We start from the raw sequence: 15,301 nt of genomic DNA on the forward strand, positions 1-15,301 counted from the left end.
ATTAATATCTATTTTATGTGAGGATTAAATGAGCTAATGAATTAATACATGTAAACAGCTCAGAACATAAGCACATGCATGTTGGATAATGTCAGCAGTTCCTTATTTTTAGAATTGCTAATTGACACATGTCAATAGAAGGTAGAGTAGTGAAACATATTAAAATATTTTTAATCAAAGTAGCCTGTGCTTTAGTAGAAAGGAAATGCTGCCATATGGAAGATGAGTGTGTGTTTTGAAATTGAAATTTGCTCTATACTGTGGTAATGATGGTCTTATTAAGGAATTATAGCAAGTTACGGATTCCGCAGAAGACATTGGACCAGTAGTATTTTTATGTTATTACTTTTAAGGAAAAGGAATGTTTGCCTAACATTGGAACATTTAACTTGGGAGACTCACTTTCAGATGTTGGGAAAGAGGTTGGCCTGGCTTGAGTATAAGTTTGCTTAACTATATTGCAAAGCAGAAATTTTTTCCATTATAATAAAAATATGCCTATAATTGAAAGTCTCTCTCCCTTCCTCTCTAGGAGATTAAGAAGAATGAAAGGTCCCATGTAGATAATAGTGAAAGCAAAAGTTAGCCTGACCAGTGTTTTTGACAATTTTATTTACTTTGGATGTTTTAGAACTAAAACTCTTACAGGAACCATGCCTGCATTACCCAGTGCTAGCTCCTTGTAGAATAAACCAAAACCATGATGTTCAGCCTGTTTATATTTGAGGAACTTCCTGTTCTCTACTGATTTTCATTGTTGCTGCTTTTTATGGAGTTGGGACTGGATGAAGGGTCATTGCCTCTGTTCCTTATAACCTCCAACTGTAAGGAGTTGTCAGCCATCTAAAATTAGGGTGATTCCTATCTCCTTAACTGATCTAGGTGACAGTTTCTAGGCTGAGAAAATAATTACTTCCTTGATTACAAAACTGGGATATAAAATCAGAGTTAACCAGAGATAAGAACATATTAATATATGGGTGTCTCTTAACAGGTATGAAAATGGCTGTGCTTATTTCCATGAAGATGAAAGAGAAGGACTTGCAAAGATCTGTAGACTTGCCATTCATTCTCGTTATGAAGATTTTGTGGTGGATGGGTTCAATGTGTTATATAACAAGAAACCTGTCATATATCTTAGTGCTGCTGCTAGGCCTGGCCTGGGCCAGTATCTTTGTAATCAGGTAATGTGGCGTAAGGTGGACATTTTAAAGATTAGATGTTTCATTCTGTCCTGGAACTTTTAGAAGTATGTACACGCATTTCTTTAGCTGCTATTCTTTTCAAATGAAAAGAAAGATGGGTTTTTTCTATGCTTGTTTTGTCATTATAAGAAAACATATAATTGTATATTAATGAATTTAGATATGTAATTTTTTAGTTACGCAAAGGCAGTCCATCACAGTCAACATTTTTCTTTCTTTCCAGACTTCAGTCAAAAAGACTTTACATGGTTATATCTGACTTTTTTCACTTAATAGGTGCATATCATGTTTTGCAATTCTTTAAAGTAAAGCTTTTTTAAAAAATATATTTTTATTAACTTCAGAGAAGAAGGGAGAGGGAGAGGAGATAGAAACATCAGTGATGGGAGAGAATCATTGATTGGTTGCCTCCTGCACACCACCTACTGGGGATCGAGCGTGCAACCAAGGCATGTGCCCTTGGCCAGAATCAAACCCAGGACTTTTAAGTCCTTAGGCTGACACTCTATCCACTGAGCCAAACTAGCTAGGGCAAGTAAAGCTTATTTTAATGTCTTCATAATATATAGTAGTGAGTGTACAGTAGTATTTTAACTGACTGCTTCCTTTTTGGACAATTAGAGTGTTTGCATTCTTCTGCTTTCTATGACCATTTCTGTGACCAGTGCTATTATGCATAGTGCTATTATGGACATCTTTGTGCGTAAAGCTTTGTCTATATTTAGGGATATATTTCTCAAATAGACTTTCAGAGTCGATCTAGAATTACTAGATCAAAGGGCATTATTACCATTCTTAATCCTACCAGACCTGAGGCCCTGAACCTAACTGTCCCCTATACCTGGGCTCCTGAGCATTAAAGAGAAAAAACCAACATGATATAGAAAAAACCACATGATGCAAACAAGTGGTTAGAATAAGATGGAACTTGGAGACATTGTAGAAAATAGGTCTACCTTTCATCTAGCACCAATATTCCACCTTTGTGTGGAAATTACCGAAAAATCGGTACAGCAGTCTGGTAGGGTTAAAGTTCATAGTGCACGTAGTCCAATTAGAGGGCTACCTTGAGAAAAGAAATGAAATCTCTTGGCCAAAAATGTTTTAAGGCAAAACCCTTAGGATTAGAGAGTTTGTCTTTTTTAAGGTGAAGGAGCCCTGGGGAGATAGATGGAGGAAATTCAAGGACTTAGTTGATTTAGAGCTGTGGTCACTAGTGGCAAGAAATCGTGTCCTCTTCTTGAGGGTGTAAAAAAAATGGGGAGTTTTGTAATATCCCTATAGAAACATGAAATAAATTGCTTATTGAGTACTACTGTAGGCTAGGCTCTTATGGACCTGAGGCTGTCTTGGGACAGCAGTCCTATCTTCAAAAGATGTGTGACAGTATTCTGTTAAGTGAGGAAGGCAGTGGCAGAGCAGTATTAATGTGTTCATGTTCTAAAAAGTGTTTACATGCTTATATGAGTGTTTTTATAACTAGAAAAATATATATATCTAGAAAATGTCTGGAAGGTTACATTCTAACCTGTTAACTGGAGATTGGTACTTTATATGGGGCATTTTCACTTTTAATTTCTTCTCTTTATTTTTATTGTGTGTTTTATTTGGGTTTCATTTTCATAATTTGAAAGATAAATCCTTTAAGGCAGCGGTTCTCAACCTGTGGGTCGCGACCCCTTTGGGGGTCGAACGACCTTTTCACAGGGGTCGCCTAAATACATCCTGCATATCAGATATTTACATTATGATTCATAACAGTAGCAAAATTACAGTTATGAAGTAGTAACGAAAATAATTTTATGGTTGGGGGTCACCACAACATGAGGAACTGTATTAAAGGGTCATGGCATTAGGAAGGTTGAGAACCACTGCTTTAAGGGGAATGAGTGTGGATAAAGTGCTTGTTAAATTTTTGGTCTTTAATTAATTAATTAATTTATTTATTTATTTATCGTTAATCCTCACCCGAGGAAATTTTTCCATTGATCTTTTTAGAGAGAGTAGAAGAGAGAGGGAAAGACAGAGAGAAACATCGATGTGAGAGAAACATATCAATTGGTTGCCTCCTGCACGTGCCCTGACCAGGGTCCGGGCCGAGGAGGAGCCTGCACCTGAGGTACGTGCCCTTGACTGGAACCAGGGACCCTTTTGTCCCTAGGCTGACCCTCATCCACTGGACCAAACTGGCTAGGGCAAATTTTTGGTCTTTAAATTCTACCAAGTTTAGTTATATAGAACAATAGACTGCAACTGTTTAAAAATTTCTAAAACTATAAACTCCTCAAGGATTTGGAAGCTAGGTGGGAAAAAAGGATTTGGAAGCTAAAAGTGACAATTGCTATCTTTATAACACTGACTTCATTTCTCTGCAAGTCCGTGTTTATTGATTTTTAGGAGTGCATGGACCCATAAATAAAGTATTCTTTGAATGCCTTTAACTGGTGCTACTAATGTTTGGAGGAAGGACCCTAAAATTATGCCCCCAAATGCTCAGGGTTCAATTGTTTCCAGTTTGTAAGTGTTTTGTTTTTTGGTATATAGAATTTAGAAAATTTTACATTGTCTCTGGCCTCTTATAAGACATCACAACTCCTGGAAATTCACCCTTTTTTTGGCTTAACTTTCTAGATGTACTTTAATATCTATTTATAATAAAGGTTCCTAAGGACAGAGATTGTTTAAAAAGAATAATTATGACTTGTCTTGGAGCCACAATCTTTTTTTTAATATATATTTTTATTGATTTCAGAAAGGAAGGGAAAGGAAGAGAGAGATAGAAACATTAATGATAAGAGAAAATCACTGATAGGCTGCCTCCTGCATGCCCCCCATTGGGGATTGAGTTCACAGCCTGGGAATGTGCCTTGATCAAGAATCGAACCATGACCTCCCAGTTCGTAGGCTGATGCTCAACCACTGAGCCACACAGGCTGGGTGGAGTTACAATCCTTTAAGGGCATAAGTGAATGGTGACAAAGAGTTTTCTTGTAAAACTGTATGTTTCTTCTTACAGCTTGGCTTACCCTTCCCCTGCTTATCTCGTGTGCCCTGTAACACTATGTTTGGATCCCAGCATCAGATGGTGAGTTCTCCTTTTGGTTTGTAAAATAATATGGAATTGTGTTTTGAAACTGTGTCTTTCTTTTAACTGAAGTTTTGTTTGCTGGCCTCCAGATAATATTTAGCTTATTCATTTATTGCTTTGATCTTCCCATTGCATACTGAAGCCAGAGCAAAAGGGATAGGTTTTGGATTTCTGCATTTCTTTTTTCAAGATAGTTTGATTTTCTATACATTAATTCAGATGCATTAGAGATAATATTAGAGATACATTTTTCATTGGTTTTGGGGGGTTGAGAGAACATTTTCTTTAAACATATATGTTTAAAACTAGAAAATGTTGGCTATATATATGCAATTTTTAACTTTAATAACATTTAACTGATTTTTCTAGTTTGTCTTCAGGAAAAGTATTTGATTTTCACATCTATGATTATAGAAACTAGAAAAATTGTCAAAAATTAATTTTGAGAGTCAGGTACTTCTTTTGGAAGTTGTAATTTCTCACTGAATATCTTTTTTGCTGGTTGCCTCATGTTTTTATGATTTATCTTTTAATCCCAGGATGTTGCCCTCCTGGAAAAACTGATTAAAGATGATATTGAACGAGGAAAACTGCCCCTGTTGCTTGTTGCAAATGCTGGTAGGTAGCATGAACGTGAATCTTACATTTTGAAAATAGAAGAGAGAGGCTAAGTACTTAGCCTAAAAAAGACCAAGTCTTAAGAAATGTTTGTGTGCCACATGTTTAAGATAGTCTGTATGAGCATTGTGGTAAGAATTATAATAGTGAAGTTGGCTCATTTAATTCCCTTTAATTGTTGGTTTGTTATAGGAGCTATTTTTGTGTGTATACTTTTTCATTAAGGTTGTAAGTACTTCTTTACTCCTTCCTTCATGTGCTTCTTTCCTAAGTTGAATTTTGAAATGTCATACTTAAATGTGCATCTTGTAGACAGCAGCTGCTCTGCTTACTGTATTGTTTTAACATTGTACTTGAAGTTCTAGACCAGTGGTTGCCAACTGGTGGTCATGAGGTCCTAAAGGTTGGCGACCGCTGTTCTAGACAGTCTAATAGGTAAGAAAAATAAATAACATAGAGATTGAAAAGAAGAATCAAATGTCTTTACTTGCAAATGGCATGATTGTACAGGTAGAAAGTTGTAAGGAAATCAAAGAAAAGCCATTGGAACTAATCGAATCTATTAAGGTTGCAGAATTTTGTATGCTAATGATGAACAATTGAAATTAAAATGTCATTCATTATAGCATCAAAAAAATGAGAACTTCATGGATAAGTTTAAGAAATAAATGCAAGATGTGTACACTGAAAACTAGAAAACGTTGCTGAGAGAAATTCAAGAAGACCCAAATGAATGGAATTATATGTCATGTGCATGATTGGAAGACTCAACATTATTAAGTTAAATCTCACCAAATTAATCTATAGATTCAGCTTAATCCATATGAAAGTCTCAGCACAGTTTGTAGAAATTGGTGAATCTTATTGAAATTGATAAGATGATTCTAAAATTTATATGAACATACAAGGGATCTAAGAATAGCCAAAATAATTTTGAAAAGAACAAAATTGGAAGACTTACCCTATCTGACTTTTAGACTTACTATAAAGCTACCCCTAATAAAGAGAGAGTGATTAATTGAAGAGAATAGACTCACATGTATATGATCACTTGATTGTTTTTATAAAGATGCCAAGGTTATTCAAGGGAGAAAGGATAGTCTTTTCCACCAGTGGTTTTGGAACAATTGGATATCCATGTGGAGAAAAGATTGAACCTCAATCCTTACCTCACTCTGTATACAAAAATTAATTATAAATGGTTCCTAGACCTAGACATATGAGCCACAACACTAAAACTTCTTGAGGAAAATATAGAAGATCTTTGTGATCTTGTATTAGGCAAAGATATCTTAGGACACAAAAGGCATGAACCATAAATTGGACTTTTTCACAGATTAAAGGCTTATGCTGCTCAAGATACCCTACCTGTTAAGAAAATGAAAGGCAAGTTACAGACTTGGGAGAAATATTTGCAAAACATTTTTTTGACCAAGGACTTTATCAAAATACATAAAGAAGTTCTACCATTTAGTATTAGGGAGACAAATAATATTTTTTAAATGAACAAGAGATTTGAATAGACACTTCACCAAAGAAAATATATGAATGTGTAATCACTTAAAAGATGCTTAACATCATTAGTTATTAGTGAAATGCAAATTAAAACCACAGTGAGCTACTATTACATATTTGCTAGAATGGAGAGAAAGAGAAAAAAAATACCGTGCCAAATGCTGGTGAGAATACAAAGCACCCGGAACTCATACACGGCTGGTAGGGAGCAAATAATGTTACAGCTCCTCTGGAAAACAGTTTGGCAGTTCCTCAAAAGATTAAACATAAAATTAGCATATGACCCATTAGTCCCATTTGTAGGTATTTTTTCAAAGAGAAAAGAACACATATGTCCACACAAAGAATTGTATGCAATACTCATAACTGGAAACAAACCAGGTGTCCTTTACCTCGTGAATGGATAACAAGTTGTATCCATCTTGTGGGCTGCTAAGCACTATGTAGGAATAGTACTAATATACACAACAGGGATGAATTTCAAAAGCATGCTAACTGCAGAAGGCCAGACAGAAGTTACATAGCATATGATTGATATGAAATTCTAAAAAAAGGACAAAAGTACAGTGACAGAAAACAGATCAGGACTGTGGCCAGTGGGGAGCGAAGAAAAGAGTGACACCTCAGGAGTGAGGGGGCGTGGAAGGAGCTTTTGGGGTGATGGAAATATTCTCTACCTTGATTGTGTTGGTGGTTACACACGGGATACATTTGGCAAAATTCATTGAACCGTACACTTAAATGAATGGATTTTATTGCATGCAAGTTATACTTCAATCAGTAAAGCTAATTAGAGTTGCCCCTTGGCTACAGGGGATAGGTTAAAGGCCCCCACTCCCCTTGGACACCAAAATCCACAGGTGCTCAAGTCCCTGTATAAAGTCATATAACATACAGGCTGCAGCAGGATATGCCTCCATATCACTTCATTTGTGTGCATTTAGCACAGTGCTTAGTGTGTGGCAGATTCAACTTTTGCTTTTTGGAACTCTCTGAGATTTTTTTTCCAAATATTTTAAAGTCACAGTTGATTGAATCTGTGGGTGCAGACACAGACAGCCAACTGTATTTAAAAAATAATAATAAGCCCTAACCGGTTTGGGTCAGTGGATAGAGCGTCGGCCTGTGGACTGAAGGGTCCCAGGTTCAATTCCAGTCAAGGGCATGTACCTTGGTTGTGGGCATATCCCCAGTAAGGAGTGTGCAGGAGGCAGCTGGTCGATGTTTCTCCCTCATTGATGTTTCTAACTCCCTATCCCTCTCCCTTCCTCTCTGTTAAAAATAAATAAAATATATATATTTTTAAAATAATAATCAGAAAAATGCATATCTGCCTTATTGTTAGTAGGAAAACCACCACTTCCTGCCTGATTTAGCATGTCATATCTTTAAAAAGGAACAAACCTGCCCATATTCAATCATTTGATAGATGGGAGAGGCTACAGTTGACACATGTCTGAGTGACTTACCAGTATGATTACACATTGCAGGGGTGAGCCAGCAGACGCTGCCAGAAACTTGAAAAGAGAATCTGAATGTGGTCAAGTCACTAAAACAGCACTGTGCTTTATGTTTCGATGGGTCATGGGACACAGGCCATGCATTGGCCTTTGTTCTTGTTTCAACTAAACAAATATGTCAAGATTTTTTTTTTAAATTGAGACAGTCCTGTATGTAGGGAAAACAGTTTTCAGCCCTTTTCCTAGCATAAACCCTGCACAAGAACCACTTGCATCACTTGAGGCAGTTGGTGAGAGTTTGAAATCTTACTAGGTGGGATTCTGCTAACTGGAAATTTAAGATAGTTGGGAGAATACTTGACTCTGAGAAGAAGGATCTGCTATAGTGTAAACGAATTACCAAGGGGATGGGTTAAATAAAGTGTGTAATATGTTCAAACTGACTTCAAAATACATGTTCTATATTAAAACAAAGAACGGTTGAAAACATCTCAAATTCATTTATGTATTTTTTTTTCATAAAAGGATACACCTAAATATAACCCAGAAAGTGACAAAAAGTTAGGGTAGAATAAAAAATCTGATGAACAGAACAAACTGGTGAATGTAATAGAATCAGGGGCAGAGAAAGGGAGCAGAGGACATTTCTCGGGAAGAAGGGGTAGAGGGGGTGCGGGAAGAGATTGGGCAAAGCTTACACCTGTGGACGAGGACAGTGGAGCAGTGAAGGCCTGGGGTGGGGTGGGAACCGGGTGGTGGGGAGCTATGGGGGAAAAAAGAGGAACATCTGTAATAATCTGAACAATAAAGATTTTTTTAAAAAGTTAGGGTAGAACAGACTCCCTGGGGCAAATGCTAACAGAACAAAAGTACTTAAGCAGTGTTAGTGTGAGATAAAATAGACTTCATATTAATTGTAATTCATGTTATTTAAGAGATAACAGTTATGAACGCTTATGAACATAACTTTGAACTATATAAAGGCAGACTAAAGGAAAAATTGATAGAATACAAGTATAAATTGACAAGCTCACAATCTTGGTAGGAGACTTCAATATATTTCTCATGTAACAACAAATCAAATACATAGAAAATAAGTATAGAGGGGATTTAAATAACACAATTTACAAGCTTTTTTATAGATACATATAATGGAGAATACACACTCTTCAAAACTTGAATCATCAATTGGCAAAAGTTGATTTTAAGCCAATCCACAAAGAAGATCTTTTTTAAAAATAAATATTTTTATTGATTTCACAGAGGAAGGGAGAGGGATAGAGAGATAGAAACATCAACGATGAGATCCCCTACTGGGGATCAAGCCCGCAACCCCGGCATGTGCCTTTGACCGGAACCCTGGATCCTTCAGTCTGCAGGCTGACACTCTATCCACTGAGCCAAATCTTTTGTGTGTTTTTTTAATAGAGGAAGGGAAAGGGATAGAGAGTTAGAAACATCGATGAGAAACATCGATCAGCTGCCTCCTGCACACCCCCCACCAGGGATGTGCCTGCAATCAAGGTACATGCCCTTGACCGGAATCGAACCTGGGATCCTTCAGTCCGCAGGCTGAGGCTCTATCCACTGAGCCAAACTGGTTAGGGCCACTGAGCCAAATCTTAATAAAAGAGATACAATCTTAGTTCAGTCGCAGGGAGATAATGTATATAAAAGTTTTAATCATGCTTTAAAGACTCAGAAAATATTTGTTCCTTTTAGTATCTTTTTGTGTGTGCTTTATCCTAGGAACTGCAGCGGTAGGACACACAGATAAGATTGGGCGTTTGAAAGAACTCTGTGAGCAGTATGGCATATGGCTTCATGTGGAGGGGTGAGTGGAAGGTGGGATTGGCTCCATGAGTGGCCTGCCCACAGTGCTCTCACTTTGTCATGGCATTTATCACTAAGACCTCTTTGGGTTGCAAATAACAAGAAAACCCAAATTGGCTTAAGTGAGAAGAGATTATTGGTTCACATAACTAACAACAAACAGTGTTAGGAATTGGCTTCGGGCACAACATCAATCAGGAGTCAGTGTGTCATTCTCCTCTCCCCCCCACCCCCCAACACCACCATCAGTCACTTGGTTTAATATCCTCTGTGTTGGCTCCATGTATAGATAGACTTTCCTGTTATGGTCCAAAGTAGCTGCAGCAACTCCAGCCTTATTTCCAGTTTGTGTCCAGTGGGTCAGAAGCCCCAGGAAAAATATCATACCAATCGCTGTAGCCAGGGAAATGTAGTTTAGGTTATTTGCCCACCTCTGGAGCCGGTGGTGGTGTCTCCTCTGCCCAAAGCGGTGGTCCAATAAAGGAGATTGGTGTGATTTCCCAGAAAGTCATTGGAGGGCTGCTAAGAGCGGGGAGAGGATGCAGGGCAACCAAAGTAGTCCATATCCAGCACATCATGCACGGTAGGTTTCTTCTTTATTGTATCCCTCTGGGAAAGATGACCGGAAAATAATGGCTGTGAGATACGAGACCCATCACACCAAATAAGTAGGAAATATCCCTGAACTGTATTTTTATTAAAATGCATTTTCAAGGTATTCCTAAAATGTGCATGTACCACATTTTCTGTTGCTGTTATAAACGCTAATAACACAGCTGAAAGATAGCAGAGTCTCTCTCTCTCTCTTTTTTAAATACATACTTAGAATAAGCAGCAGTAAATAATTCGTTCTTAGATTAGTATTTTTTTCTTCCAGTGTGAATCTGGCAACATTGGCTCTAGGTTATGTCTCCTCATCAGTGCTGGTATGTTGTTGATTTACCAAATACTGTATTTTAAAGAAGGAATTTTAAATCTTTTAATTCCTGGGGGCTTTTCGTGGTTTTTATGAATGGAGGAGGGTGTTGGGTGTCGTGTATTCTAATAGTCTAACAAAAAGCTGTTCTCTCTTTGGTAGGCTGCAACCAAATGTGATAGCATGACATTGACTCCAGGCCCGTGGCTGGGTTTGCCAGCGGTTCCTGCAGTCACTCTTTACAAACATGATGATCCTGCCTTGGTAAGCTTACTCTGACTGGCAGGGAGTGCTCGTAGTCATTACTGGTTCTGGGGGCAAAAACACAGAAAAACAATGGAAATAGTGAAAAGTTCCCTTAATGTCACTTCTGTGACTTTTTTTTAAAATATATTTTATTGATTTTTACAGAGAGGAAGGGATAGGGATAGAGAGTTAGAAACATCGATGAGAGAGAAACATCGATCAGCTGCCTCCTGCACACTCCCCACTGGGGATGTGCCCACAACTAAGGTACATGCCCTTGACCAGAATCGAACCTGGGACCCTTGAGTCCACAGGCTGACGCTCTATCCACTGAGCCAAACCGGTTAGGGCACTTCTGTGATTTTTCCCTTTCAAAAAACTATTATTAACAGAAGTGAAACTGTACCACGTGTATTTTTTCTACTTATTCTTCCCATACTTCCCTGTGTATATGAAGAACACATGATGTTTTATGACTACATCATATTCTATTACTCCAATACCACGATCTATTTAATTGTTCTCCAATTGTGAACTTTTAGGATGTTTTCAAATTTTTGTTACTGAAATAATGAGCATCTTTCTATGTTTCAAATTATTTCCTTAGAATAGGTTCCCAGAAGTGGCATTCCTCTCGGAGTGGTGAAAGCGCTTAGCCCACCTTGTCTAGAAGGTTGTAACAAAGTAGATGAATGGTCCTGGTAGTGATCAGTTAGTGATAGGCTCATGCAAAACAAGCTTTAAGTGATTCTTGCTACAACAGTTGATGTCTTGCCCAATTGATAATGACCAAGTATTTGAGGATGATCAGAACAACCTTGGAAGGGGTTGCCTCTTGAGTGGCTAAGGGATATGACTCATTTAGATCCTCATCCTGGCTTTGTCACATCTTAGACATGAAACCTCAGGCAAAGCAAGGTTTCTGAGTTAAGTTGTCTAGAATAGTTACTTTATAGAGTTGTTGGATGATTAAATGAATAATGCATGCCAAGTGCCTGGTATAGCATCTGACACATACTAAGTGCCTAGTAAATGGTAACTAGTTAATTCTGTTATATGCTTTCATTGACTTTGATTAAAAACTCATATTGGCTTTTTTAGACTTTAGTTGCCGGTCTCACATCAAATAAACCAGCGGACAAACTCCGTGCCCTGCCACTGTGGTTGTCTTTACAGTACTTGGGACTTGATGGGATTGTGGAGAGGATTAAGCATGCCTGCCAACTGGTGAGTAGAAATCTGAAGTTTAAATGAGTCACAAATAATACTCCATGGCAAAGCAGAGTCAGAAAAATACTTCAGTCATTTGCTCTCCATCCAGTACCTTGTCTGGATTTCCTGTTTCATAAGCAAGTGGATTAATAGCTCTGCATGTATGCTTCTTGTTCAGAGTTTTGGGAGAGACTGCTGAGATTGTCCCAGCATCTTTGTTAAAATGAATGCTATTGTCGCCCTAGCCGGTTTGGCTCAGTGGATAGAGCTTCAGCCTGTAGACTGAAGGGTCCCGGGTTTGAGTCCAGTTGAGGGCACATGCCCAGATTGTGGACTCAATCCCCAGTAGGGGGCGTGCAAGAGGCAGCCAATCAATGATTCTCTCTCATCATTGATGTTTCTATTTCTCCCTCTCCCTTCCTCTCTGAATTCAGTGAAAATATATTTTTTTAAAAATGAATGCTGTTGTCAGCGTAGGATGAGGAAAGAAGTCATAAGAGGACAACCACAGAGTGGTGAAGGATGCAGAAAGGGGCATAAATGTTCCACTTGACTGACTGATCCTTGAGGGTAAAGGAATATGATGGTTAAAGTTGATTATGGATGGCATGCACATTTTTAACATCAGCTGGCTTTAGTTCTCTAATAGCAAGACTTTGAGGGACAATTTTAATTCTGTTTCTCTTTGAAATGTTCTCATTTTGAAAAATAATTACTAGAGGCCCAGTGCATGAATTCATGCACCAGTGAGGTCCTTCAGCTTGGCCTGCGGGATCAGGCCGAAACTGGCTCTCCGATATCCCCCGAGGGGTCCCGGATTGTGAGAGGATGTAGGCCAGGCCGAGGGATCCCACTGGTGAATAATTGGAGCCAGGGAGCGACTCAGAAGGTTGGCCAGCCAGGGAGGGACTGCAGGAGGGCTCCAGGGTGTGTGCGGCCCGTCTCACCCAGTCCCAATCAGCCAGAACCCAGCAGCAAATCAACCTACCAGTCAGAGCGTCTGCCCCCTGGTGCCTGGTGCACGTCATAGCGAGCGGTTGAATAGCCTTTAGCATATCTCTAGTATATTACACTTTGATTGGTTGAAAGGCCAGCTGGTCAATCAGACACTTAGCATGTTAGGCTTTTATTATATAGTACTAGAGGCCCGGTGCACAAAAATTTGTGCACTGGGGGAGGGTCCCTCAGCCCGGCCTGTGCCCTCTCGCAGTCTGGGACCCCTCAGGGGATGACCACCTGCTGGTTTAGGCCCGCTCCCCGGCAGTCAGACATCCCTCTGGCAGCCTGGGAGCCCTCGGGGGATTTGCATGTTTCTCTTTTATTAGATTAGGTCATGGTGTATTTTTTCTTGCCATCATTAACCATAGTAACTGTTGCTTACGTATTAAAGCTCTATTCCTGCTAAGTCTAGAAGCAGCCTCAGAATCCTTCTCACCATTCATCTTAAGTCTGATGCTTAGTTGATCAGAATTAATACCTGAGGTGAAGCCTCTTACTGCAGATGTATCCCAGAATGTATGGCATCCTCTGCTTTATGATCCAGCTAATAATACATTGCCTCAATCATGTTGACTGAGGTCATTTTTCCCCTTGCAGTTTCTAGTAGTAGATTACCATCTACTGCCTAGGGAGTAAAATTGACTGTATCCGTGTAGATCACAAAATAAGGCATTTTTCTCATCAATAAAATTTCGTTCTTTCAGCATGAGTAATTTTGTCAACAACGTTTTGAGGCAGTAACAGATTATAACAAATTGAGTGAATTATTGTTTCAGGTACTATGCTGTGTCATACACAGATTTCATTTTATCTTTGCAACAACTCTATACAGTAGGTACTATAATGACACAGATGAGAACACTGAGGTATAGAGAGATCAGGTAACTTGACCAGTAAAATCCAAAAGTGGCTGAGTCTCATTTCAAATCCATGAGCCTTGGCATTTAACCATTACACTCCACTCAGTATTGTGCTAGAGCCTGCTCTTACTGGCTCACAAATTTTCAGGAATTTTGTAAGCTGGTTGTTAAACATATTCATTATTAAAAATTAAGTTATATAATCTTAAAAGTGAATAAATTACATTAAAACCAAAGGAAATACATACTCTAAATTCATCACTCCTCAATTATTTACTACACTTTACTGTTCTGACTCTTGACATTATTTATATCTTTTGGGTCTTTCTGATAGAATATAATAGTGTATTACTGCATGTTTCTCCTCAGCTCTGTATTTAGTGGCATCAAATTAGCAGCTGAAATCAGCCTTGGATGGAGAATTTATGCCACAGAAATTGGCCGACAGTATAAATCAGAGTTTTGTTTTCTTTGATTGAGAGCCAACTGTTAAACATTTATCAGCACAACACTGACCACATTGGTGGTGGTGGTCTTGTCAGAATGTGTTAGATTATGCAGATGAAAATCTATTTAAACAGATTTGATGTAGATATTTTCAAAGATGGAAGAATTGTCCCTGTCAACTATGTTAGTTGATTCATATCTTCACTAATTGTCATCATTGCAAAATTTTCAGTCCCCATGTGGATTGCTGGATATAATATGTCATGCCCTATCCCTGTCGCCCTCCCTTTGCAGCCTTTGTTACCTTAAGGACTCTAGTTTTCCATTTATATGTTTAAGTACCAACCTTACTGGCTTAAAAATGTAAGCTTTTAACACTGTTCTGTTCCGTATCCTTCCGATGAAAAGTGGAGTTGGGTTGCGGCACAGGAGAGAAATTCAGAAGGGGAATATTGAAGTAATGACTGCAGTAGGGGAAGAGGGAACCTGTTTCCCGGGACACAGGTGCTGGCGCCCTGGACCACAGGGCTGGCAGCTTCTCTGGGTGGCTGCAGCCTGGGACCTCGGGGCGGGTGGCTTGTCCGTCTCCTGGGCCACAGCCAGCTGCAGGCGCTGGCGCCTGGACCAAAGGTGGGCGGCTTCTCCGTGTCCCCTGTGATGCAGTGTGGGCAGCTTCTCCGGCTGGCTGCAGCCTGGGATCGGGGGTCAGGCGGCTTCTTTGTCTCCTAGGCTGCAACCAGCCTCAGGCGCTGGGGCCCGGCTTCTCAGTCTTCCCAAGTACATGGGGCGAGCGGATGTGGGGCAGGCGGCTTCTCTGGCCTGCTGCGGCCTGAGATCACGGGGCAGGCGGCTTCTCCGGCCTGCTGAGGCCTGAGATCACGGGGCAGGTGGCTTCTCCGGCC

General features: G+C 39.3%; 1 protein-coding gene across 11 annotated transcripts in view; it reads left to right on the top strand.

Moving 5' to 3' along the window:
* The window catches only part of PDXDC1 (pyridoxal dependent decarboxylase domain containing 1), a 52,219-nt gene that overhangs the window by 18,465 nt on the left and 18,453 nt on the right, over window positions 1-15,301 (top strand). For 10 of the 11 annotated variants that reach the window (XM_036308733.1, XM_036308725.1, XM_036308730.1 and 7 more), the window contains 7 exons: window positions 995-1,184; window positions 4,222-4,290; window positions 4,833-4,911; window positions 9,636-9,720; window positions 10,597-10,645; window positions 10,798-10,899; window positions 11,983-12,108. In XM_036308733.1, coding sequence (XP_036164626.1) covers window positions 995-1,184; window positions 4,222-4,290; window positions 4,833-4,911; window positions 9,636-9,720; window positions 10,597-10,645; window positions 10,798-10,899; window positions 11,983-12,108 — 700 coding nt within the window. The remainder of the gene's footprint in view (window positions 1-994; window positions 1,185-4,221; window positions 4,291-4,832; window positions 4,912-9,635; window positions 9,721-10,596; window positions 10,646-10,797; window positions 10,900-11,982; window positions 12,109-15,301) is intronic. The other variant, XM_036308732.1, reaches the window with a different exon arrangement.

The sequence above is a fragment of the Myotis myotis genome, unplaced genomic scaffold (assembly GCF_014108235.1).
Source record: "Myotis myotis isolate mMyoMyo1 unplaced genomic scaffold, mMyoMyo1.p scaffold_m19_p_5, whole genome shotgun sequence".
NCBI classification, from domain to species: Eukaryota; Metazoa; Chordata; class Mammalia; order Chiroptera; family Vespertilionidae; genus Myotis; species Myotis myotis.